The 27,425-nt window shown below is 45.9% G+C and overlaps 1 protein-coding gene across 1 annotated transcript in view; it reads right to left on the bottom strand.

Annotated features, from left to right (window-relative positions):
* Nucleotides 1-27,425, bottom strand: part of MTOR (mechanistic target of rapamycin kinase) — a 119,342-nt gene that overhangs the window by 24,916 nt on the left and 67,001 nt on the right. Inside the window, exons 29-36 of the mRNA XM_081305722.1 lie at nucleotides 20,099-20,174; nucleotides 16,122-16,261; nucleotides 10,157-10,257; nucleotides 7,899-8,014; nucleotides 6,786-6,863; nucleotides 6,471-6,578; nucleotides 3,025-3,150; nucleotides 2,817-2,948 (exon numbers count right to left, since the gene is read on the bottom strand). Coding sequence (XP_081161848.1) covers nucleotides 2,817-2,948; nucleotides 3,025-3,150; nucleotides 6,471-6,578; nucleotides 6,786-6,863; nucleotides 7,899-8,014; nucleotides 10,157-10,257; nucleotides 16,122-16,261; nucleotides 20,099-20,174 — 877 coding nt within the window. The remainder of the gene's footprint in view (nucleotides 1-2,816; nucleotides 2,949-3,024; nucleotides 3,151-6,470; nucleotides 6,579-6,785; nucleotides 6,864-7,898; nucleotides 8,015-10,156; nucleotides 10,258-16,121; nucleotides 16,262-20,098; nucleotides 20,175-27,425) is intronic.

The raw sequence follows: 27,425 nt of genomic DNA, 5'->3' as shown, positions 1-27,425 counted from the left end.
AGATCCGGAAGTACTACACGAGCCCACTGTGCCCAGACCTGCCAGCATCTTGACAAATTCAGTCTATACCTTCTTTTAACAGACTTCTAGGATGGAGACAAAATGCATAAACGTCTAAAGCTCATATGGAGAATAGTAAAATCTAAATCCACTAACATAGGAGAAGAAACATTATGTGAGAGAACGTGAAAAAGGATATGTGTTCTTTGTTATACAAGGAGGGGAAAATCCACTTTTCCAAGAATAATAGGTCTCCTTATGGTAAATCGTATAAGAAGTTTTTTTGTTTTTGTTTATAGAACTCAGAATCAATTGGTTTCAAGATACAAGGTTTGACCCCAAGCTGGAATGACATGACCCTGTAACAAGCAGCTCATGCCTGAGGACAGGACAGACACAGGTTCCCACAGTGAATAAGACACCTGTCTTCCACAGCATCTGCCTTCACAGAGTTCTACTTCTCACCAACAGCTTAGAAAAAGAACTACATAGCATTCCCCACCTGGGAAGTGATAACTGTCCTTTAGGTTTTCTTCTAGGAGTCCTACACTGGCCAGATTTACATCTGATTAAAAACAAAAAACAAAATGAAAGTGGAAGCAACACTAAAAAGGACAGCCACTAAAAAGGGGACCATGAGCGCGGCTGTCAAGCAGGCAGGAGCAACCCCAGGAGCTCTGAAGCCAGGTGCTTTTTAGAGCCCAAACACTATGTGTTGCTGACAATCCAGACAGGGCGTAAGCTCTTTTTGGAGCTCAACAAGGAGCTAAACAAAAAATAAATGGCCAGAACTGGGGAATCTGGGTTTGGGTGTGAAGCCTAAGATAAAAATTTTATCCAGCAGGGGAGAATCTGCTACCTTTTTACTCCATAGCATGAGGCAACTTATTTTATACTTTTTGCAGTATTAGGGGTTGAACTCAGGGGTGCTCTAGCATTGACTTACATCCCAGCCCTTTTTATTTTACTTTGAGACAGGATTTTGCTAAGTTGTTTAGGTGTCCTTGAACTTGTGATCCTCCTGCCTCCGTCTCCCAAGTTGCTAGGATTAAATTATGTGCCACCAACTTATTTTTAAGGAACTGAATATATTCTACCTAAAACTTCTTTTCTCCATCCCAAAGAAATGAAGAGGGAAAATGATTCTTTCCATCTTATAAATGAAGGACAGTCACTTGGAAGAAAGAGCTTTCTCAAGCCCACAGGACTGAGACTGGGCACAGTCCTCTGGTTCTTGAGAGCACTATGTCTGGGTGGTTTGTGGGATGGAAGGACCTTAGCCAGTGAGATTTCACGCATGGCCCTCCCATCTCTGGATTCCACGGTGGAATCACGCACCCAGCTGTCCCTGATGCCTTCCTGCAGGCAGGGTCTGCTTCCCCCCCAGGACATTGCACTTGCTGCACCACCCTGTTTATAGTGCAGGAGGGCAAGGCACAATCACCAAACTTTCTCCAAGTAGCACCTGGACCATGAAGAAGTGATGCTGCCAGATCTAGGCTTGAAGTCCCAGCACCTAGCTTTAAAAAGGTTTTTAAATTTTTAATTTCTCCAGAACTTGGTCTCTTAAGAAAAGGCCATATTCTGTGGAGAAGTTGGGCGTGGGCATATATTGAGAGAAGCCACTCCTGAATTGAGTCACCACCCAAAAGTCTTCTTCTGCCACTTTCGGCAAGACAGTCAAAGACTTGGAGGCTGTACACAGAAGGAAACCAGACTATTCAGATTCACCACCTTCTGTTTTTCTCCTTAACTTGGAGAGGTCAGGACTGAATCAGAAATGCTCTGGCCTGAAAGGCTCACATAGCTTTAAAAATAAAACAACAATAACAAAATCCCAAATATGCATTTTAGAAGGAAACTCAGGTCATTAGTAATGAGGTAAATCCCAGTTAAAGACCAGGTTCTTAGAGAAGGCTGTTGATACCACTTTAGGCGACACTGAGCCAACCATTCACAGAAGCCAAATCCTAGGCCCAGTCTGAGGACCCTTGGGCATGCCTTCTCCAGGCAACCCTGTTTTTTTTTTTTTTAAATATTTTTAAATATTTAAGTATTTTAAATATTTATTTTTTTTTTAGGTGTAGATGGATACAACACAATGCCTTTATTTTTATGTGGTACTGAGGATCGAACTTGGGTTTCACCCGTGCTAGGTGAGCGCTCTACCGCTGAGCCACAATCACAGCCCCTCTAGACAACTCTGTTTTAACCACTCTTTCCACAGCCTCAGCTCTGCTGGGGACCACAGTGGGGAGGGGAGGCCAGCATAGGTACTCTCCTTTGGGGGAGCCAAAGCAGGTGGTTTTGCCCCGAGGGCATACATTTTGTTATTCACCAACATCACCCAGGGAGATTGTCAAAAAAAAACAAAAAAAAAAAAAAACAAATACCAAGAGCCAAATCTGTTTCCCAGCATGCCCTGCAGGCTGCTGCTTTTGAATCCAAATTGATGATACAAAAGGTGACCAGAAGTCTGGAAACCAAACTGGTCTTACGAAAGATTTAGTCTATTTTCACAAATATGCTACCCTTGTTTTGAACAGCCTATCTTCTCTTCAGGGACAGAAACTGTGCTTTATCTATGATTCAGGACTTTCTGGATACCAATAAATACAACTGGATCACACTCATTGGTTTGGTCAAGGCACGCAGATATCTCCTCGACAGTGACTCACAGGGTGAAGTCAGGAAGAGACTGCCTGCCATTGTGGATAGGTGGTTTTGACCCTGGCTCCTTTTTGGCCTTTAGGGAGGCAGCGAGATTAGATGAGTGTTCTGAAGGTGGACCCTGGTGGCTGGACATGGGTACAGACCTTGCGAGCGCTCTTCCACATGTTCTTCATGTAGGCATAGGTCACCTGAGGGTGGACTGTGGGCAGAGGATGGTCGAGCTGCCGAGATGGATCGACTCCCAGGAGCAGCACTAAGGTTTTATGAGCAAGAGCCTTAAGAACAAGACAGGCCAGGTTATGAACAGAACCAAAGCAGGCGCAGCACCCGCCACATGGTGGGGGAACTCACCAGCCTGCCGCTCTTGCCACACAGGCTGGCATACTTGAGCCAGGTTCTCATGTCCTCATGAGGACTGACCACGAGGGACCGCACCATAAGGATTTTCTGCCAGTCCTCCACGATACGCTGGCAGCCCTGGACACACAGAGGGGAGGGTTAGACATGTTCTGCTCTAGCTCACTCCCCACAAGCCACAGCAAAATCGACTCCCAAACAAAAAGGAGACTCATTAATATAATCTCAACTTTCTCAAGATAAGGGCACTGGGAGTTGAAATACTTCTTAAGAACTTCTCAACAATTCGAGAAGCAGTAGGGTGTGGGGTCTAGAGTTTGAATTCTGGCTCTGCCACTTGCTATGTGACTTTGGGCAAGTCACTAACCTCCCTGATTGATCTCTAGGGTGGAATAAAAATAGTATCAACCTCACAGGGATATGGTGAGGATTAAACAAATTAAATTATTTTCAATTTCTTTTGTGGACTGTGAAAAATACATTAATATTTTGCTTTAGTCTTTGATTGAAGATGACTATCACTGACAAAGAAATTAAATTTGAAATGTATTGTTCAAAATTCAAAAGACTAAGTGTATAAGAAGTTTAAGTAAATTTTCAAATGACCCTGTTTGTAAGTTGGTGATGTTTATAATTCTGAGGTTATGAAAGCCTAAGTCTGGGACATCCTGAACGTTGGCCTTCTTTATTTCAGTACATATAGAAGGAAAAGTGCCTCATTAATTTACACAGTTCTTTGTAATCAGAAAAAATAGAGTGAATTAATTATTATCAAAGGGGCTAAGCTCATTTTATATCAAATTACTGCTAGGAGTGAAGGCAACTTTTCCTTTTTCACCCTTGCTAGTAAGAAGGAAGGGAAATGGGTTCCTAAGATATGTCAGGCAAATTCCACAAATCTATGGAGCTGCTCTCCCTCTCTCTCTTTTTTGGTACCAGAGATTGAATCCAGAAGTGCACTGCTGAGCCATATCCCCAAATCCCTTTTTTATGTTGCGGGTTTTTGTTGTTGTTGTTGTTGTTTTTTGTGCCAGGGGCACTCGACCATCAAGCCACATCCCCAGCCCTATTTTGTATTTTATTTAGAGAGAAGGTCTCACTGAGTTGCTTAGCGCCTCATTTCTGCTAAGGCTGGCTTTGAACTTGTGATCCTCTAGCCATAGCCTCCCAAGCTGCTGGGATTAAAGGCGTGCACCACTGTGTCAGGCTTTACATTGCATTTTCAGTCAGGATCTTGCTAAGTTGCTTAGGGCCTCACTAAATTGCTGAGGCTGGCCTTAAACTTGCAGACCTCCTGCTTCAGCCTCTTGAGTTGCTGGGATTATAGGCGTGCACCATGCCCAGCCCATGGAGTTTTCTCTATAGTGATAAAACTGAAAGTCTAACAGTGATCTCCAGATTTCAGATTTGACAGGATGTTGTCTTGAGCCTGACCTGAGAACCTAAGGCAAGAGGACATGTGGTGCAGCTGAGGCTGACCTCTCAAGCTGCCCTGTGGCAGACACTGGTTGGGGATTTTAATTTAAATGTCTTGGCCACAAATGGCAGTCTTCCAGCCCAGGCAGCTCATGGAGTGTTTTGACAGCAAGCCATCCATGAGAGCCAATTTCCCCCACAGAGTCATGCTTTATTTTCAGCCTGGATAATACGCTTTCCATCCCATGAACACAATGCTTTGGAAAGTTAGGGGAGCAGAAAAAAGTACACTGAGTGATTGTTTTGGTTACTTCTCACTAACGACTAGTTTGTCCCAGGTGCTGAAAAACTTCGGCTCCCTGGGAGCCAAAAGAGCATCTTGTTGTCTCAAGACAGGACAGTTTTGAAGGCTTAAGGTGATAATGCTGACCTGAACTCGTGAAGTCAGGCAGGAGCCTCTCCTTCCCAGGACTCATTCCATCCATCTCCCTTCCAACTCAGTAAGTCCCACTTGTTAGAATATCTGAAGATTCATCAGATCTCTGATTTAGAAATTCTTCACTCTACGATAGGCACTTAAGAAAACCAGGGTGTGTACAAGTGGGAAATGCTTGCTTTGTGGAATTCTTTCTTGTGCCCAGGAGACAATTTTCCATCAAAACATTTACTGGGCATTTCATAAATACTAATAAAACATGTAAAAGAACTGTGTGTGCCTATTTCAGAGCCATAAATGACCTGATTCGTAAGATGTTCCTTTGCCCACTGCTCTTTCCTACCCAGTGGAATGTGCCCTGAGCTTCCTAGGCAGGAATGTGGCTTTGAGTCAAAAGGCTTGTCATAGCCTACTGAAAAGCTTGGAAGCACAAACCTTGACTGGTCTGGAGAGAGCATTTGGAACTAGGTGTGGATCTGGTCAAGAGGAAACCACCTATTAGGGGTGGGGATGCTGAATATGAGAAGCAGGGGATTGATAGTTTCTAGAGCAGTAAAGGTACTTTGTGTTGTCGTTCTCTCTCTCTCTCTCTCTGGTGCTGGGGAACAGAACCCAAGGCCTCATACAAGCCAGACAAGCACTCTACCACTGAGTTACCCTGCCAAGCCCACTCTCTCCCTTCCTACCTACTCAAGGAGGAGGAGGACTGCTATTTTTTCCAAGGTTACTTGAGACTGCAGACTTCCAGGTCTGGAGTCCACAGTTCCTTAGGCTACAATGACCAGAATGCTGCACTAAAACTCTAAGACAGTCCTTGGAAAAATTCTTCTACAAGGGGAAACTAGTAGAAAAGTCTGATCAAGAGGCTAGGTTGACTGTAACTTGGCAGGAGATAGTGAAGGAACACACTGGACAATCTGTTTAAACAGAGGGATGGGGCCTGGCATGAGGCTGCACACTTATAATCCCAGCTACATGGGAGGTTGAGGCAGGAAGAGCACAAGTTGGAGGATGACCTAAATAGCTCAGAGAGACCCTGCCTCAAAACAAAATTTTTAAAAAGGGTTTAAGTGGGAGCTCAGTGGTCAAGTGTCCATGAGTTCTGTCCCCAATTAAATAAAGGAAAAAAAAAAAAAGCTGCCAGATGCTGGGGGCCAGTACATGTGTTTAGATACTGATTCTCAGCTTTGGTTGCAGGGGACCATCTGGGAGCTAAAGACACCAATCCTGTGTCTACTCCCAGAAATGGTGACTTCATGGGCCTGGGCATCAGGATTTTTAAAAGCTCTCCTAGTGATCACACTGTGGAGCAAAGGTTAAGAACCACTGATTTTGAGGTTCTGATTCCCAGCTGGTTGCTCAGAGTGTCACTTATTAAGAATGTTTTCTTTGATTCCTAGAGAAGTTGGAGGAGGCTGGAAAACTGGTCATTCTCCCACAGCTGACATTTAGGTGAAGAGTCTTGAGTGCTCTGCTCAGCAGAGGAGGCAGGAAAACTCATGGAGTGAGCACAGGAGGTGTGGGGCACAAGGGCCCCCAAGAGCCCTCAGCGGGGCAGGAGGGTGAACTGGGGCATCTCCAGGCTCACCTGCAGTCTCTCCCACCAGATCTGGCGGATGATCTCTCGTCGCTCAGGGACAAGTTTGTACTGGATAACCTCCTCCAGCTCAGAGAGCATGTGGCAAGAAACCATGGCCTGATGAAAGCAAAGCACATTCCAACCTAATTACTGAAGGAGCAATCCAGAGTTGGGGTTAACGTAACAGCCCTGGCATCTGGGTTTCCGCCGACCCGGGCATACAAGCTTGTTCCCAGTAGCCTGTGACATCTTTACTAGTTCACTCTGAAAACAGAGCTGAGATAAGCTTCCAAAATGACAAAGCGTGGAGTGTCCACCACTCACCCCATAGGCCCGACTGTAACTCTCTCCCGCCATGGCAGTTAGCTCAGCATCCAGCAGGTCCCGGGCCTTGTCAATGCACTAGGAAAAAAACAAAGAACACTGGCACTGGGCTCTCGACTTGGGCACTTACAATTCTTTTAGGACTTTCCAGCTAGCTGCAACTTCCTTAAATGTTAGTCATGAAGATAACAATTTACCAGAGAAGGGAAGTGACCTCTTCCTAGATCTGAATGGCTTAGAGGGTAGAAATGCATGGTGTCCCAAACCTTAAACTCTAAGGAAACATTCACAGTCTTGGGCAGTGAGGGCGAGGGCAGATGTACTGTGAAGCAGAATCGCTGTGTTCTTACATTGCATGAGGATGTCTGGGACCTGGCTTCTTTCATCTTCCCTTGCGGGGCATGCCTGTGAACCACTCAGCACACTGCCCAGCTCCAGCTGGTCACCTCTGGCTTCAACTTCTCATTCCTCACCTCAGAGCCCTCTGTGAGCCCCTCCAGGGGATGCGGCCTCTTAAAAGGCCTAAGTCTGGACTCCTGTCACACACATCAGCCTGGGGATGCCACAGGACTGCAGTTTGAAATTTTCTGTGCTGCCAATTAAAACCTCCTGTGGAGCTATTACCTTTTTGAATGTGTAGGGCTAAATGGCATCCCTGTCCCTGAAGTACTCAGATACCTGAGCACCTTGTATAAGAATGTCTGGAGCCTCACAGGGCAGATATGATTGCTTCCCTGGAAGGTATTCGAGGAGCACCACCCTGCATGGCCAGAAGACTCTTGTGACGGCCTCTGCTACTATGGAGATTGCTGGCTCTCTGATTCTTCCTTTGGTGAAACACCTTCTCTCTACTATAAGGAGTGCTAAGTCTAGTTGATAAAAAGGTGCAGCAATGATCCAAGAAGCTAACTCCCAAAGCCACGGCAGCAGTATAGACAAAAGCCCCAGCTGATGTGCTGGCATCTTCTCAGTAAACTCTGTGCATTATGACCCAGAGACAAGCGTGCTCTCGAGCTAAAGTACATGAGTCTGTTTATACTGGTGCCTGTGCCCAAGAGTACTGTGGGATAGCCTTTGCTCTGCTGGAAGGTGCGAGGACGTGTAGATTTTCACCTGTTGTGCCAAGGAGAAGAGGTCCTGATGGAGTGCCAGCACAGCTCTATAAAATGCCCCATCATGGGTGTCCCGAGGAATCATGCAGGTGTACTCTTCCATGCTGTCCCACTGACCTAGTGCACACATAAGAAAGCATCAGGGTGGTTAGCAGGCTGGGCTAAAAGCGTTGTCTCAAATAAACCTTGCCATCCTACTTTCCTTTTGCTTGGGGTGCAAACAAACCAAATGAACTTGAGCCCGATGCACCCAAATCCTACAGAGGCCCTCTATATGCTGTGCAGGTTGATTTAACAAACACAGCTACATCTGTCTTAAAACCGGATTCCACTACTGCCCCAGGGAACTCCTGAAAGACAGAGAAAGTGTGTGGGCTGCACCTCATTAACCTGAGAACTCTGGCAGGCTGTCTGGGCAAGATGAAATTGCTTCCTTCCCTACTAGTGATGCCCCTTGCAGGGCAATGCTACACTGGGAAATTATATTTTTCTCTAAGTAACTGAAAATGGCCTTTATACAGACAGGGGACAGGACTAGACAAATAGTTTGCCCATTTCACTCGCAGTATCTTTGCCTCAGGAGGGAGGAGGTAAATATTTTAAGAGGCTGTTCTAACAGAAAGATGGCCGGGTCATAGTGTAGTGGTCTGTGTCAAATCAGACTGGGGAGATGGCAGCCTCCAAGCCCAGGCATTCACTTCCCCTGGGGGGTGGTGAGCTCTCATGAAGTCCAGGACTGCCAAGACCATCTGCAGAAAAGAGGGAGCCTCATTAGCTGCAGCCTGCAGGGCTACCCATTTTACAAGGCTTGTCCATTCTGGATGCCTCTGGGCAGATGCAAATAGCAAAGGATGACTCCTCAGGAAGCAATTTGTTTTTGAAAGATGTTCCAATCCAGCCAAGAGCCCATGACAGGAAAGAATATAAGCTCTGTGACTCAAGAAGGATAGAGTGGAGGTGGAGGATGTGTCACCTGCCTCTAGACTCCAAGCTTTCATCTGGCACATTCTATGGAAACTTTCCCTTCTCATCAAGAACATCTCTGGAACATGCACTGTCAAGCCTCTCAGCTGGGGCCTGGCATTAGGAAGCTACACAACTGTAGGAATTAAAAGGAGGTTTCTGGATTATAATACTCCAGGAGAAGGGATAAGGTGGGCAAGTGTCAGGCAGCAGGGAGAACAAAGAAAACAAAATAGTCAAAATATTTGTAATTGTTGGAGAAGGTAAAGGGCAAACATTATACCCTTCTCTCCATGTCTATATATGTTGGGAAAGTTCTAGAATAAATGGCAAAAAAAAAAAAAAAAAAAAAAAAAAAAAAACCAAGAGATAAACAAATGCCTTCTCCCTTTATTCCTGTCTGGGGCAAAGACATCTTGGGTGGTGCTCTAACAGCCATACTGGACCATGAGGTAGCAGAGCATGCAATGCAGAAATACAGAAAAGGGCTGTTGATGACAGAGCTCAAATGCCAGTCTGGGAATGCCTACCTGTAGATTTCACTTGTAAGAGAGAAAAACAAACCAGTATTTTGTTGAAGACAAAACAAAATCCCACTGTGGTATAAGAAGAAATGTATTTGGCCTCTGTCCCTGTCTCTCAGCACAGAGCTTCATAAACCCTGGAATTTCCTGAGCAACAGGAGTCAATTGCAGAATGAGACCCAAAGGGCTGGTGAACACATCTGTGTGCTAGAGGGCAGCAGTGCATGCAGCTCCTTGGGAAGAGCAAAGAGTTTCCCAGAGTCCTGTGAGGCACCTGGGGAGAAGACTGAGGGAACTCTGCTTTACATTAGGTCAGTTAGACGCACAAGCCACAGCTGGGCACCTGAGACTGGCATTTGAAGTGGGGCTGAGTCCTTAACCTGCAGGATCCGATGCTATGTGTATGTACACTGTGTCAGAACTGAACTGGGTTACAGGACACCTGGCTGGTTCTGCTGGAGAAGCTCTCAATGAGCGGGGAAACCCTCGCACACTGGTGCCCGAAGTGTTCTGCGATTATGCAAAGCGTGTTTTCTCACCTGCAGCTTCTCAGTTCTGATGCTTACTAACTTACTTTCCTCAACCTCCCACGAGGATCTGTTTTTACCCAGGTCTCCAAAGTGAGTAAAAATCACCAGATGGAAAGGACAGAGTGAGGATGCAGAAGCAAGAGAATTTAGACTGCTCTAACACTTGCATAGACCTGCAGCCATAGCACCTTGGCTTCCTTTCCCCACCTTGCCTGGGGCCTGGCGTGGGGGGGAAGCCTCACCTAAACCCCACGCAGCTGCAGCAGCCATCCGGGCCATCTTGGCTTGAGTCTCATCATTAACCAGAGTCCACTTTTCACAGCACTGCTGATGGAGCTGCCCCCTGAAGGAAAAGAAGCACATCATCAGGGTGACTGAAACTGCTCCACAACCCGCCAATCTTCCTCTCCAGCCCGGAGGGTTAGCTGGGGCCACAGGGACCTGGAGTAAGAGGGGCCAGCCTTGAGCTGGGAGCATTTCAATAGAAACTACATTCTACTAGGCCCTATAATAGAGAAGTGAATAGCTATTTGTGGTTTCTAAGGCCTGGTGCTCATAATTTGAGAGTAAGTTTATCAGGGATAGGGACCGTTCTAACTCTGTGATGTGAAATGTCCTGAACATCTGGCCCCTTCATAAATATTAAATAACCTCTCCTTTGCCAGTGAACTCTGGGCTCTTTCCCTTTGGCAGGCCTACAGAGAAAGCAATCTGAAGAGACACATCTGGATATTCATTTTGGGCTAAAGCTATAGGGAGAACTGGCTCTTAAAAGCATTATACAAATGGTTTCAGTCTGAGATGAAGCCCAAATGAAAAAAATCTGTATAGAAGAAATGCTCTGGGATGATCATGTTTACCAGAAACCTAGATACTGCCTACTCTCAGAATTTTTCACAATTACTAAAAGTGTGGGTAAAGATTCTAAGATTAAGATACAAATGGTGCTTAAGAGACCCCAATACAGAACAAAAGTGAAAACCCTTTCCAGTACAGGAACTTCCTTCATTCTTTCCTGTACTGGGGATGGAACCCAGGGCTTGTGTTCACCACACAAGTACTCCCTCACTTTGAGCCTCACCCTTAGCCTCTTTTATTTTGAGATAGGGTCTGGCTAAGTTGCCCAGACTGTCCTTGAATTTGCCAGCACCCTGCCTCAGCCTCCTGGGTAAGTGGTATTACAGGTGTGCATTTCTAAAAAGCTTTTCTGTGATGCTGAAGTTGCTGGTCAAGAGGCCACAGTTTGAGAACAACTGGCTCAGAGGAGAGGAGCGGCTCACTTGTTCAGTCAGTTTTGGGACCTGCCTGGAGATCCCTGGGGTCTCATGGAGGTAGAAGAGGAAGCTCTATAATATCTCAATGGCACTTCCAAGTCTAAAATTCAAATGGTTATGGCTGGTGGACACGGGCAAGTTAGGCTTCCTTTACTCTTCTGTCAGGGCCACTGGTTTCTGTGACACGGGTCTAGGGATCTAGCTTTTCTTCTCATGAAGAGGTAGGAAGCAAGCTCAGTGATCAAAGTGCATGCTATTACCCCAAGGGACACACCAGGGAGCTGGGCAAGGGCATCATCCTGACAGCATCATAGGTGCTACCTTCACTATGTGGCTGAGAGCAGCTATCAGAGCCCACATAGGACATTTATATAGGAAGACACCGAGGTAGGGCTCTTTCTCCCACAAACATTTGACACAAAAGAGAATGCAGAATGTACTGAGCCCTAACTCTCCAGGGTGGGTGGGGAGGGGGACAAATAAACCAACAATATGAGATTGTGGAGCAATAATTAGGATAGGTGTTCTGACCCTCGTGCTGCATACCAGGGAAGACAGAGCACAGGGCCGCCTTCCAAGACTCTGACTTTCCCACCTAGAGCAGTGGCAGAAGCTTGGCAAGTTCTTTCATTTGCAACTCCTGTGTGAGGTGGCAGCCAGGGATCTCAATCCAGAGGAATCTGTTTTCAAAGACCCAGAGGCTGTATCTAAATAGCATGAGGAGGGGGTTCACTTGGTTCATCTTGGCTGCATTGGCACTGCAGGGGTCACAGGGCCAGGGGGTCTCCTGGAGGCAGATGAGCACAGGAAGTCTTAACTCACTGGTCCACTCTGGATCATTCCTGCTGCCACTTCCAGTGAACCCTGCTTCAGGCAGGGTCAGGACATATGCTCAAAGCAAAAGAAATTTAGAAATTGCACTCTAAACAGAATCGACTGGACAAACTACATCTGAAATCTGCATGTGGTCAGGGAAAGGATTCTGCTTCTTTCACCTCTTTTTAAATCTCTCTCCATCTCCCACATTTGTAAATCCCTTGGTCAGCATCACCAGCCACTTACACTTTATAGGTAATTAGAAAATTGGAAAGAGCCCAAGAGAGCAGAAGCATGCGGGACTGAGAACTGCAACGTCAGGAGACCTGTGTCACTGTGCTCTTGGAACACCTCTGGCAAGGTCTCTCCCTCCTGTGAGCCTCCGTTTCCTCAACCACACACAAGGGGACTGACAGATCACATCTTATCCTTTCCATGCATCCAAGTGATCTCTTCTTAGTCTAGCAAGGGACAGGTCATCTCCAATTCCAAAAGGGAGTGGGAGTGGGAGTGGAAGAAAGGGTTCAGAAAGGTTTCCAGGAGGAAGAAACTGTGGAGAGGACTCCAAAAAGAAGGAAAAGGAGAAGAAAAAGAGGAGAGCAACCCAGGGGAAAGAACGAATAGGTGCAGGGTAGGGAAGAGAGTGAATGATTTAGCCTGAGCTCGGATATGAGATGGAGTCCACTGATATGAGATGGAGTCCACTGAGCAACTGGTTGAGCTGAAGCCACAATCTGAAAGGCTCTGCAAACCAGGCTGTGAGACTTACGTCAATCCAAAGGTCACAGGGAGACACTATGGCATACCAGGAATTGATTAGAACTGGGTTTTAAGAATACTTACATCTTGCTTTATCCTTCTTTTAACAAGATATGACTATGATGCAGATTTGAAAATAGGAGAAAGTGTTTTTGGCACCAAGTGGCTAGTCCTCACTACACCTGTCTTTTGCGTCAGATCAGTGCTGTCCAGAAAGCTTTCTGTGATGATGGAAGTGTTCTGTGTCCCTGTCCCCCAGAACCATCCACTAGCCAGAGGTAGCACTGAACACCTGAAATATGGCCAGTGCAACTGAGGAGCTGCATTTTAATTTTTATTTAACTTAAAATAATGACAAGTGGCTAATGGCTGCCACAGTGGACAGTGTGACTTTAGAAACCCACTGATTTCAGCAAATAGTAAACAGTGTACACTGGTGAAGCTCATTTGATAGGGCTTCACCAGTGTACACTGTTTATTGAAGGGAATGAATGTGGAATATTGATTTATGAAAATAAATAATGATACTTTTGAATCTTCCTAATAATGATTAAATTAGACAATTAAGCTGAGTTGAGATAATTTTACAATATTATCGACCTACTTACCTATCTATATGTGATTCAATGCCCAAGGCTAAATTCACTGATATGAAATTTTTAGAAAAAATTTTTTAAGTTGTAGATGGACAATACCTTTATTGTATTTATTTATTTTTTTATATGGTGCTGAGGATGGAACCCAGTGCCTCACATGTGCTAGGCAAGTGCTCTACCACTGAGCCACAACCTCAGACCCAGATATGAAATTTTTATTTTATTTAATTAATTTATTTATTTGAGAGAGAGAGAGAGAGAGAGAATTTTAATATTTATATTTTTAGTTTTCGGCGGACAACATCTTTGTTTGTATGTGGTGTTGAAGATCGATCCTGGGCCGCACACATGCCAAGGCGAGCGTGCTACCGCTTGAGCCACATCCCCATCCCTGAAATTTTTATTTTTGAAAGTTATTTTGAAATTTTATGCAAAACATGACAACACCTTCTATCTTGGGAATTAGTAATACCTTTCTATTGAGAAATAAAATCAATAATGAAGTTACCAAAAAAATATGTATAATTATGTACAGAAAAGACCACTCCTTTAGAAGCCTTACTTTGATTTTGCTCACCGTATTTTAATATTTATTTATTTATTTATTTTTTAGTTCTCGGCGGACACAACATCTTTGTTGGTATGTGGTACTGAGGATCGAACCCGGGCCGTACGCATGCGAGGCGAGCGCGCTACAACTTGAGCCACATCCCCAGCTGCTCACCGTATTTTAAAAACTTTTCAAGGTATCAAATTTCTAAACAAATAAAAATTTGCCTATATTAAATAGACTAGATTTAGCCACATGATGGAATATTATGAAGCCATCAGAAATGAGGTAGTAGCTCCATTTTGGAACAGTGGCCAAGAATTGGTAAGTAATAAAAGCAAGGCACAAATAATAACAGATACACTATTGTTAAAGTATGTGCTTATGATGGGGGTTCAGGATGCCAAAATATGACTCCTTAGCATAGCAAATATTTTAAGAAACAGGCATCATGAAGGTCTCTCTGACCTTCCTCTGTCTTCCCTAATCAGTTTATAATACAGTCAAGGAATAAATGTCAAAATGGAGTAGCAATGGTTCAGAGCACTTAAAATGGAATCAGGAGGCCACTGTTAATCATATCTGGAGTAGTTACTGTTTTCCTCTGTGTGGCCGGCCACACTACATCTCTGTGACTCACCTCCACTGTCCTCACCTATTCCTCAGATGCTCTCTTAGCTGGTGTAGCTCTCTCCTCTCAGGCCTCCCTTCAGGCTACTCTCTAATTTGCTCTTTTTATAATGGAAGCCTGATGATGATGCTCTCCAAACACAGGAGCAGCTTTCCAGTAGCTCCTGGGTTTAAGCCCCAACTCCAGCAGGGCCAACGAGCCTCATACATTACAACCGCCCTTTTGCCTGCCCTGTGAGCTCTTAGAAGGCAGGACTCTGACTTGGTCCTGTTGTGTCCTCAAGGCAGACACTGGTGATGAATGAGCACTCACTAATGGTGGGTTGAACGAACAAGTGGGCACACTCAGTGTCACATTCAAGAGACAGTGGGTACAACCTGCTACTAGGGAAGCAATGAGAAACTGATATGACTCCCTTTTTGAATATAAATAAATAACAGCAGCTTCTACCTCAAGGCCTATCCTAAGGAAGGGGGGCGTGACCCTTGTCCTTGGAAAAACCCACAGAGCCTTTCTAGGCACATACCCACCATGCTGAGTTGTTTGTCTGCAAATAACAGGAGAGACCTGCAGTGCCAGGTGTCCCTGACTCAGTTAGGTTAGGTGAGGACCCATAGCAACTACCTAGCAACCACCAATCAGCATGAGACAGGGAAAATACCTGGGATGCCAGATGACCCCCCAGTAGTTTATGGTGGTTGATAACATGTTGGGAAACCATGTAGTTTATGGTTTAATCCGTACACCCCTCACGGACTAAACCAATCAGTTCAAAGGAATCCCTCTCTTGTACTAACCAATTATCCTTACCCAATTTGTTCCCGCCAGTGAATGTGCTTGCTAATCAATGTTAAGAATGGCGTTTGATTTTCCCGTGGTATGGAACGATTTGCTGTGTGATGTTGTGACACATAGAGTATCCCCCCAAAACCTATAAAATTTCACTGAACAAAGGACCGGGACTCACTCCTTGGGACAGTTTTGAGTCCAGGCTCGAGTTTGCAATAAAGACTCTTGTGTGATTGCATCGGATTCAGCTCCTGGAGGTCTATTGGGGTCCCATGAATCTGGCATTACAGCAGCACAGCATTTTGCTTCAGTCATTTAAAACCACAACTGAGCTATTAAAAACGACAGCATGTGGGGCTGGGGCTCAGTGGTAGAATGTTTGCCTTGTATGCATGAGGCACTGGGTTCAATCCTCAGTACCATATAGAATTTTATTTTATTTTTTTAATATTTATTTTTTAGTTTTCAGCAGACACAACATCTTGTTTGTATGTGGTGCTGAGGATCGAACCCGGGCCTCACGCACGCCAAGCGAGCGCGCTACCGGTTGAGCCACATCCCCAGCCCCCATATAGAATTAAATAAATAAAATATTGTGTCTATCTACAACTAAAAATATTTTTTAAAAATGGCAGCATGTCATTTTGCTTTAACTATTTCTTTCTTTATTATTACTATTATTATTATTATTTAGTACTAGGGACTGAACTCTGCCACTGTCTGGGGGAAGACTCATCACCAGCCTCTCCAATCAGCCTCTGCCAATCAGGCCACCATCCCCTTGAAACTCACCACTCGCCCAAGGCCTCGAGGCAACGCATGCGGCCAAGCATGAGCTCGGGATCATCCTTGTTGGTGTCCATCTTCTTATCATAGGCTACAAGGGCATCCTCCCACTCGTGCAGTTTCTCATACCAGGTGGCCTGGATCTCCTGCGGGTCAAGACAGAGAGTTTCTTGAGGCACAGAGAACAAGGAGTGGCAGTTTAGATCCCAAACCTCCCTCTCACAGCTCGCATGGACTTGGACTGAAAAGAACTTCTGCCCACCTGGAGGTAAGTTGTTCAGTGGAATGGAAATGCCCGCTGCTTGGCACACTGATGGGGAACAACCCTGGGCCCTGGGACAATCTGAGAGCACCTATTCCATCCCTGGCACTTCCTGCCCAGACACAGGGGTCACCAGATCACAGCATGTGGAAACACATGCGAGGACAGGGGAAATCATTCAGGAACAGTGAGGTTCCTGACCAGAGCTCCTGCAAAGGTGCCAAGGCCAGAATCTGCCGGAACACTGATGCTGGGCTGCGTGGCAGGGATGGAAGCTGCTTTCCTGATGAGCCAGGAAGAACAGGCCACATCTGCTTATTTGCTGGAGGCAAACAACTCCCTTTTAGAAGTCCTGGATTCTCTGCATTCTTAATACATATTTAAACTTTCAGGAAATAATAATTTAAAATACAATAGAACACTACCACTTAAAATTCTTTGGGAAACCTTTGCCTTCTCCAGCCTCCCATCCAATGTTCCTCCTGTGTAGCGCTTGGCAGCTTTACTAGTGTCAGCAGCCAAGGAAGTGATTCTATCACGCTGGCAGATGGAGTGTGCCACGCCGATGGTGAGTGTCACCCACATGAGTAAGGGGTGCTGCGATCCTGAAACTAGAGACCAGGGTTCGCCACATGGCCAGAGGGTCTTATGTGTCTTCCGTCTGCCTTCCACCTCTGTCTGTCCTCTGGCTTCTTCATCAGCTCAATAAATGACTATTTCTCCATCAGACCAGGGTAGTGGCCCTCTAGGGAGTTCTATAACAATATGATTCTGCAATGGAATCTGTACGACATGATGCAGGACCTACATTAGTTTTCTCCCATTATCCTCTTCCCCTTCCTATCTCCTTTTTTTGGTACCAGGGACTGAATCCAGGGATGCTTATCACTAACCCATATCCCCAGCCCCCTTTATATATTTTATTTAGAGACAAGGTCTCGATAAGTTGCTAAGTGCCTCACTAAGTTGCTGAGGCTGGCTTTGAACTCGGATCCTCCTGTCAGCCTCCTGAGCTGCTGGGTATACAGGTGGGTGCCTTGGCACCTGGCCCTGGCCCCTTTTGAGACAGGATCTCACTAAATTGCTTACGGCTTCACTAAGTTGCTGAGGTTGTCCTGGAACTTGCGATCCTCCTGCCTCAGCCTCCCAAATTGCTGGGATTATAGGCACGTACCATGGTAGCCGGCTCTTCCTCCCTTTCTAAATAAAACTATTTGTGTAGTATGTACACTGACAGCCGCTCTTCTGAGCTGCCTGAAAGAACCTCTTTTTCCTGAATGTCAATAAGGAGGTACAGCCAGGTGCAGTGGCATACTCCTGTAATTCCAGCAGCTCAGAAGGCTGAGGCAAGAGAATCGCAAGTCAGAGCCAGCCTCAGCAACTTAGCGAGGCCCTAAGCAACTCAGTGAGACCCTGTCTCAACATAAAAAAGGGCTGAGGGGTGACTAAGTGGTTAAGTGTCCCTGGGTTCAATTCCTGGTACCAAAAAAAAAAAAAAGTCATAGTAGAATAAATCAGACATAACTTTCCTATGCTCACATATGTGTTACACAACCAGTGAAACTCCACATCATGTATGATTACAAGAATGGGAATTTATACTTCCATGTATGCCAAAATGCATTCTACTGTCATGTATATCTAAAAAGAACAAATAAAAAAACAAAATAAGGAGATTGCTTCTGCAGACCGTTAACTTCTTTCTACCTCTTTCCCCTACTTAGTTTTGGCAGCATCAATGTCCTACCTGCGGTCCCTGTACCAGCTGTTGGGGCTGCCACAGCCAGCCTTCCCCCACTGCCAGCGGGGTTGCCAGAATGGGCGTTTGTGGCTCCATGCCCATTTTAGGTAAACTAAGCTTCATTTGCTAAGAATGCCTAGATCATGCCCATTATGCCTACACATGAAAGACAAAATCTACAAGAGTGACTTACAGAGACAGTGTAAAATGAGAAGCCCTTAGATGAGCAGGAGCTTACCCTGCTGGATTTCTATACCAGGAGCCAGTGAGCAATGCGTGGCATGTAGCCGGTGAACCAGCAGAAAGGAGCAGGGGCAGCATATGGAGCAGGTCAAGTAGGGGGCAGGATATTTTGAATTGCAACGAACTGCAGAAACTATAAGGTTTAAGCAATGAATCACACAAAATTCTAATGAGATTGCTGTTACATAAATTGTGCTGAGAAAGCACAGGCTCTGCCAAGAAAAAGCAAACCATTGTCAAGCTTAATGTGATTCAGCTCCCTAAATATAACAGAAAATCCACCGTGGTTTAGCAGTAATCCTGGAGCTAATGGTCACCTTAAGAACCTGAAGATGCAGGAACTTTCATTGAAGCTTGGCATTCTGAACCAGGGTACAAACTGTCTCTTGGCAGATCACCTGAACACCAGATGTGTGTGGAGCCCTTGTGTCAATCAGTACTCACTGGAATCCAAGCTCTAAGGATGTCAGGGCAGAGCACAGTGTAGTCTAGTGGAGACAATAAATGCCCTCTGCAAAGGAGCACTGTGGCAAAGATGGACCAGACAGTTCTTCCTATTTTTTCATCATCTGGAGAGATGCTAACTTAGTCCAGTACACGCTGGAGATGAAAAAGATCACCTTAAAAGTCTTAGTCCAGTTACTAGTCCTTCTAGGAGGCAAAATGCTATGAGGTACTCATTTTCTTAATTCTAATCTGTGGCTCTTGATTAAGGCAAGCCATCACAAATGACCTACATGACTCATAAAGGACTCCTCATCAATATGTGGACCCAGAGCATCTCAGCCTTCCAGGAATTCAATATTAAGTTCATTAAGTTATGCTTTATATATTTTTGGATTATCAAAGGACCCTCTCCAGACCCTTAAGAGTAATGAAAATGGTTTAGTATTGGTAGGGCAAAGACGGCACAGAGAAGCAGCTATGTAAGCAATAATGGAATAAAAAAATCCTTCAACATTGGGCATAAATTACAGAATGCATTTTGCCTGGAGAATTGTCCATATTTTCTTCCAGAATGTATACAGAATGGTCACTGTGGGCCAGACACATGTGATCTGCCACAGGGACATAATAACTCAGGTTAAATGCCAGGCTTTGAGTCCAGACTGCCAGGGTTCAAGTCTTGGTTCTGCCATGTTTGTGCTGTCAGCTCAGACAGATTCTTTTTTTTTTTTTGTACAGGGGATTGAACCTAGGGATGCTTTACTACTGAGCAACATTCCAGACCTTTATTTTTTATTTTGAGACAGGGTCTTCCTAAGTTGCTGAGGGTCTCACTAAACTGCTGAGACTAGCCTCCAACTTGCAATCCTCCTGCATCAGCTTCCCAAATAGCTGGGATTATAGATATGTGTCACTGTGCCTGGCCCAGACAGGTTCTTAGCCTACTGGGATCAAGGTTTCCTCTGGAAAATGGATAAGAACAGTAGCTACTGCATCGCATCATTGAGGACTAAATTAGATGAGGTACATAAAGCACTTGGCAAAAGGTGAGTAACACACTAAGCTTGACAAATATCAGCAATTTTTTATTAGATTCTACCCTCACCATTTATGTTCGGTTTGAATGTAATCCCTAAGGCCACTGTCTTTAAGATACAGGCAAGTCAGCGTTATACTGTTACAAATTGGGAAAGAACAAAAAACGGAAAGTAACTTTCTCAACATCTTGGCCAAGTGCCTCCCTTGCCAGTTCTCTACCTCTAGCTTTTCTAGAAGGAATGAGGCACTCACCAGCTCTCCAAAGTGCTTCATGGCGTATTCCAACACCCCGGCAGCTGCCTCGGGCTGCTGTAGCTTATTATTAATGCTGAGGAAACAAAAGGAAGAGGGGGGTTACACTTGGTGAGTCCGAGGCAGGAGGCGTGGGCTGTTGGGGGGCAGATGGCTCACCTGAATGCAGGGATACAGTAGGGCAGATGCAGGGAAGCCTCAATTACCTAGCACCATCTGGAAGGCTCGGTTTGAAGGGCTTCATATGAGAAAAGTTTTTTGACCCGTTCTCCCTAATTTTGAGGAGCAGTAAAGTGAATGCTAACACGTGGGGCTCTGAGCCTGTCACCCAGCACAGCCAGATTTCCTCTCAGAGGCTGTCAAGCAGGCAGCACACATCTTTTTTGTGTAGCAGTACTGGGGACGAAACCCAGGGCCTTCCACATGCTAGGCATGCACCCTACCACTGAGCTACAACCCTCACCCTGCGTATCCAATGTTTTTAAAAAATAATTATTTTTTAGTTTTAGGTGGACATAATATCTTTATTTGTTTTTATGTGGTGCTGAGGATTGAACCCAGTGCCTTATGCATGCTAGGCAAGCACTCTACCTCTGAGCCACAACCCCAGCTCCCTGCGTGTCCATTTTTTAAAAATCTAAAATCCTGGGCTGGGGATGTGGCTCAAGCGGTAGTGCACTCGCCTGGCATGCGTGCGGCCCAGGTTTTATCCTCAGCACCACATACTAAGATGTTGTGTCCACCGAAAACTAAAAATAAATAAATAAATAAATAAATATTTAAAAATTCTCCCTCTCTCGCTCTCTTAAAAAAAAAAAAAAAATCTAAAATCCTGGATCCCAAACTGTCCCCACTGTAGTGCACAACCACATGAGATTCCTCTGAACCTTTAACTCTTACTTCTCATCAGTTGCCTTCAGAAATAGGAAGAACCCAAATCAATGAAAAAGTCAGACTCTAGGTACAGAGGCTGAGCATCCACCCATGCCAACCCGGGGGCGGGGCTGGGCACTGCACCAACTGCTCTCTGACAGTGCCCGGTATCTTCGTAGTGCCTCTAAAGGGACCAGTGAGTTCCTCAGGCTGGCTTCTGGTGAAGAAGTGCTTGTCCCTAGGATACTCTGTTTGGCTGATGTCACCTGCAGGCCACTTGGGGCCCATGGAGCTAAAGGACTGCACCCATGTGGGGACAGCTGGGCAGTGCCACCGGAAGGCCTGATGTCTGGAGCTGGTTAATCAGGGAACTTGTGCAACTAAACCCAGCACCAACCACAAGCCTGAGCTGTGGAAGAAGGGGAACAGGGAGAGTGAAGAAGCAGGCTGGGGACAGCCACAGAATAATGATTTCACCAAAAATGAGACATATCAACTTGGGAATCTGGACTGATTTAACAAGCAAGGATCTGGTTTATTGCCTTGAGTACAAACTGTCTACTTGAGTAGGATTAATATTCAGTGGTCTGGGGACAGGCCAGGATTTGGGTTTGATGTGGTAATATGGTAAGAGATTAATATTTAAAAAATCCAATTCCATCACATTTCTTCCAATAAAACTGAGAAGGAACTGCTCAGAAATCTGATGAGCTAAAGATGTTAACATTTGTGAAAGTAACAATCAAATGGCCCAGGTTTACAAAGTACATTTCAAATAATCTTTCCAACCTGTCACTCCTTTGACCTCATGTATCCCTGCGTCTGTGGGGAGAGAAAGGTAAGATCAGCCCTGCCTTACTTATCCCCCCTTAATGGGGAGATGGAGGCCCTGGAAGGGCGGTGATTTTCCCATAGGGAATCAGGATGGCCCTGCAATATCTGCAGTGATTGTACGACTGATAAGAATAAACAAGGGGTGCAGCAGCTTTGGTTTGGAATCAGAAGATAGATTCCTGGAGGTCTAATTCTGCCACTTACAAACCAGTCGCCTTTTCTGAGTTTTGAACTATCTATAAAGCAGGGTAAATCCTACCTCCTCCACAGTCTTCAGGGAAATGAATGGAACAGTGGGTATGAAGTTGTTAGAGACACAGTTCAATGCTTGTCCACAGGTAGGTTTGAGTCTTAAGCTAGCATTAGGGATCACCAGTGTGAGCTCCAAACTCTTCTGAATAGGTTATTTGGGCATCCGGGCTCCAGCCTCTAGGGTCTGCAACCAGAGGTGGAAGTCTGTGCCATGTCCCTCTCTTTTGCTTGTAGGAGTAGACAGGTGATCTGATGGGGGAATCTAATGGGAGGACACACTAGTGCTTCCTGTACTAGTCCTAAGCAAAGCAACAAACCAGAATGTTCTTCATAAGCTAGTCTGCTGCAGAATTCAGAAATATTTTTCATCTCCAAAAAGTGAAACCAAAGCTTCACAGTTTCCTTTAGTTAGTTCTATGGAACTTTCTATACTAAGAATGAAACCAAATCAAAAGGGTTAAACTCTATCCTGGGCTTACTGCAAAGTAGGTCCCGATGCCTCTTGGCTCAATCAGTCTGGTACTAGACTCAGGTCCACTCACAGGGGGAGGTGTGAACTATATGGATAATTACCACTACTAGGTATAAGTGTGTCATTATTTAATTCCTTGAATCCAAATATAGTTTTGGGAAGCATTAGGAAAACAGAAAGCCTGTATAGAGCTTACATGATATGTAATTATATATTTCCTATATGCTCTTCAGTGGACTCTTGGGGTGGCCTTCATTGGGGTAAACTCCTGGAAGGAGAATAAAACTGTTCTGATGTAGAAGATAAAGTACTGTTTGCCCAAGCAGAAGGAGCTAACTCTAAGAAACACACATAAAAATCCAAGAGTTCTAACAACTGCCTTCCAATCTTGTGTTCTAGAACATGTTCTACTTTCAAGAACAATTATAAACATTACCAAAGCTTGACTCATTTGGGGGATAAAACAACACAAAACCAAAACCAAATAAAAGCCTGTTCTTAATCTACTCAGCCACTAATCATGCAGAGAGCTTAACAACAATTAATCAGAAGTAGGAAGTAGTGGTTAGAGTCCTCAAAGGAGAAATTCAAACATGACTTTAACACTGCTGTGGCTTTGAAGTGCCTCCTCCACGACAGACCAGCACAGCACTGCAAACCAAAGATGACATTTCATCATGTAGCTCTGACTCCTTTAAGAGAAAGCCCGACTGAGTCATCAGTAATTGCAGGGGACAGGGGCCTGCAGCAGGGCTTAGCTGGAAGGAGAGAGAAGCAGGTGGGGCTCCATGGGGAGTTACTAACCAAGCTTTCAGCAATGCCATGATACTTGGGGTTGCACACTGACCTGCACAGGACACTCCTAGGTTTCTACTCTGGGCATCAATGGGCACCCATAATACCTGTAAACTAGGTGGGTAAAAGCCAGGGAGGATGTTTCAATTAGTCAACTCTCTCTATAACTTGCTGTACAGGAGAAGGGAGCCCTCCTGGGCCTTCACATTAACTCCCCCACTGACACTGTGGCAACACCCCCTCTGACCCCAAGCTCCTACCCATTTCTATTTCCTTTCAGAAGCTACTAATACACCTTAATGCTTCCCATGTGACAGCTGGCATGCCACCACTGCAGGCTTTTTTGAAGCAGCTCGTTGGAGGCTGCCAGGCTTAGAGGCCTGGGTTGCAAAATGTAGAATAAAGGCTCTGTGGAAACCCAGGAGTTCCTACTATAAGTCTCTAGTTTCCTGCTTATTAGGTTAACATAGAGAGTCATTTGAAATATTCCTCTCCTAAACTCGGTTGTGGTTTTATGAGGCTGAAGGGAGACTGCGTGGTCAGCTCATGTGAAGAAGTCACCTTTGCTCACAGCTCCCTTAATAAGGAGCTCCTGTTTTATGGGGCAGCTGGGAGTTTTAAACACTCCCGTGTGAACCCTCAGTCTGTCCACGTTAATGCTGGAAGCTTATAAAGGCAAATCATTCAAAGCCCCAGCTCAACAATGAGGAACGTTTAATGGCACAAACCAGACCCCACCGATGCCAGTCTCACAAAAAGGACCCCACAACAAACAAGGCTCTGAGACTTGGGCAGCTGGGTGCCCACAATGTGTAAGTGAGGGGTGGACCAGAGCACCCATGTCCACTCCACCTGCAGTGGCAGGAGAGACTATGGCACAAGCTCTTCTCAGCTGGGAAGTTCTGATGCCCACTGCTCTCTCCGTGGCTGTGCAGTCTGTCTGCAGTCTCCATTTTCCGGGGACAATTTCCCATGATCTTACATAGCTATGAATCTATGGAGCAGACAGACACAGCCTGCCCCAAAGTAAAGCCCAGAGCCCACAAATGAACCTGGTGTTAGAAAGCTAGACTGAAAAGAGAACAGAGTGAACTGGGATCAGCAGCAGAAGAGGCATATTCCTTCTTGTGTATTCCCTACTGAGGCCAAATTTTTACTGAAGGAGGCTGAGTTGAAGAGCTGGAAAACCGAGGAAAGTGCTCTCGAGCATTGAGAAGAGTGAACTAATAAGGATAAGCAGCTGCCTGGATGCCTACAAAGACCAAGCAGATCACACACAATGCCTTCCTCCCTACTATGTGCAAATGCAGAGGCCCCGAGAGAAGAGCACTGGGGCGGGCTTGTGCTTTAGAGGCGAGGACCATTCGCGGCCTGGGCAGGTGGTCATCGAGTGGTGGCTGAGAAGGCGGGATGGGAGCATAACCTCTGACTGTGACCCCCTGCTCCAGCTGTCCCTCAGTGTTCTTCACAGGGAGCAGGAGGGTAATGAGGGACTCAAGATCGCAACGCTAACCCAGAGCAAAGCAGTCTGACACCATTCCTGCCCCCCAAAGAACACTGTGACCCTAAGGGTTTCCTTCCTCAGTTGCTGCTCCATGGCCCTGGACTGAGGTGAAGTCTAGGCACTGGCTTGTTTGTCCTTCCTGGTGTGGCCCTGCTGGTGATCCCCTCACCTCTCAGCCTCAGCACCTTGGTGACCTCCAGGCAGTGTGAAGGGCCTCCATGCCAGGGCAGGGCAGGGCAGAAGGTCCTCGGGCAACAGAGCACCTGCAGCACATCTGGGAGCGTGGTGCCCCCCTGGGCCCCCTCCAGGCCCTCAGGAGGACATTACCTGACTGCTTCCATATGGTGGGGCCTTCCTCCTCCTGTCTGTCTATTTCTAGATTGGACTACTGTCTGCATTTTGTTTGGTTCCTGGTCAAGGAAGAATTCTCTGAATTCCCATGGCTCTTGGTTGGTGACAGTCAACAGGGGACTGTGGCAGGTCTGAGTGGGGCATCCTGACCAGCTCCAAGACCACCCTGGACGTTACTTTGGGTCCATTCCACCGTATAAAAAAGTTCTTCTTGTTTCTTTTACAGAGTGGAAACTGCTTCAGATCCCCCTCCCTGCCCGTGTCACTTCTCCCAGCACTGAGACTTAGCTCTGTGCCCAGTGACTGATTAAAAACAGAACAGTCTGGTGCCCTGACAGAGACCGACAATCTGGGGTTGGCTGGGCCCTGATGTCTTCATCAGGCAGCTCCTCTGAGAAAAGGAGATGGTCTGAGGAACTCCAGGGTGGACCTCCTCTTTCTGAAGAGTACTTTAAAGCAGAGGACAGCAATGAAGGCAGAAGTCGAGGTGAGAACACTGGAACTGCGGCACACAGGAAGCAGCGGGGAGAGTGGAGGTCAGAGTGGCCCACCTGAGAGCCAGAGGCAGGTGACGAAAACAGTACCCAGGTCTGATAGAGTCTCTGGTCCTTTCTCCGTATTAAGAGAGAATCTGCCCCATTACGGGGTTTCAAACCTGGCATGTGCTCCTGAGCTCTCTGGGACCAGGGTACAAAATTCTTGGTGTGAGTGAGGTGGCTGGCTCTGGACACTCCAAATAGGTTCCTGAGGTCTTAGCCCCACTGAAGCCTCAGGCTCCTATTGCATCCTGGCCCTCTGCTGGTCACAGTGATTAGAGGACAGGCTAAATCTCCATGTGACAAGGTGTCAGTTCTTAAGAATAAAAAAGGCACAATAATATTCAAGATGTGAAGAGGGGGCAAGAAAGTCTGTCTTTTCAGGGTTGATGGAGGAAGTGTACCTTTTTCTCTTAATTAAGAAAAATTGTGGGAAGGGAAGTTCACTGCAACAGAATCACCATTTTGAAATAACTCCACCTGCACGTGTTCTGTAATAATTAATGTGTGTTCTCTACACAGTGGTGACCAGGGCAGTTTTCTATTCTGCCTTTTCACATAACACATGCATTTTTCTCTTTTCTCAGACTCTTTATAATTCCTTTTAAAGACAGAGAGGTTGTGTCACCTGCTGATCCAGGGCTGGCTGAGAGCAGCACCTGTTGAAGCTGTGCTGCTCATGAGCTCTCAGCTCAGTGAGTGACCTGTCCTCTACAAGTCTACAGAGTTGGCTCTGGGAATTGGTCCACCCCCCATCCCCGAGGACATACACTGCCCAGAGACGGGCATCCTCCACACCCACCCCAGGCTCTCCTGGCTGGACAGGGCCTCAGTGCCCTAGCACGACCCAGCATGGAGTACAGAGAGGTGCATGGTCCTAGAGTGTCGAAGCACAAGCTCTGTGCTGGCTGCGTTGCCAACTGAGGGCCTGTCAGAGGTGTGCTGTAAAAATGATGAAGGGCCTGCCACATTTCCAGGCTCTGGCTGATTTAAGGAGCTATTGGCAGGCGCATTGCTCCCAGCATGTCAGCCAGTTAATTACTTCCAACTTTATCTTTCTTGTCAACACTTCTTGACAAATTGGCCATTATCTTTTTATTCTACAACAATGAGCACTGCTCCTTTTCTGGTGATGCCTGGAGGGTTTTCTCCCCCTTTCTGCTTCTTATGTCCAGAGTGAAATGAAGAGCTCTGGGAGGCACTATTACAAAGAAGCTGTTGGGAAAAAGAACAAAAGCGGGGAGGCTGCACTGACCCATCCTAAGCTGATTTCCATCTACCTTAACTCAAACAGAGAGCAGAGTTTGGGAAAAATCCACATTTCTTGGCTTCTGAATGTCCAAGAGCTCAGACTCAGTCTATTGTGTGGATGCAGCTGAGAAACCAAAATGAAGTGAGCTGGCACCTCGTGACCTGGCAGCCTCCAACTCTCCGCATTTAATTGTATAAGCAGATATGAGTGAGGCTTCCACTGTGTTAAGGAGTTGAGTCCACTGTAGGACGGTCGCCTGGGATCAAAGGGAAAAAAATGTGCCTACCTTCTCGGTGAGGAAAAAGCTGACATAAGAGAAGTGTGACACAATATAATCGGAGAACTTAGATTCCCAGGCAATGAACTATCTGAAAGAATTTTGAGAGCCGGGTGCAGTGGTGCACGCCTGTAATCCCAGCGGCTCGGAAGGCTGAGGTAGGAGGATTGCAAGTTCAAAG

The sequence above is a fragment of the Spermophilus citellus genome, assembly GCF_964194105.1.
Source record: "Spermophilus citellus genome assembly, chromosome: 9".
Taxonomy (NCBI): Eukaryota; Metazoa; Chordata; class Mammalia; order Rodentia; family Sciuridae; genus Spermophilus; species Spermophilus citellus.
The sequence above is the reverse complement of the archived record's forward strand: the minus strand, read 5'-3'. Positions and strand labels throughout refer to the sequence as shown.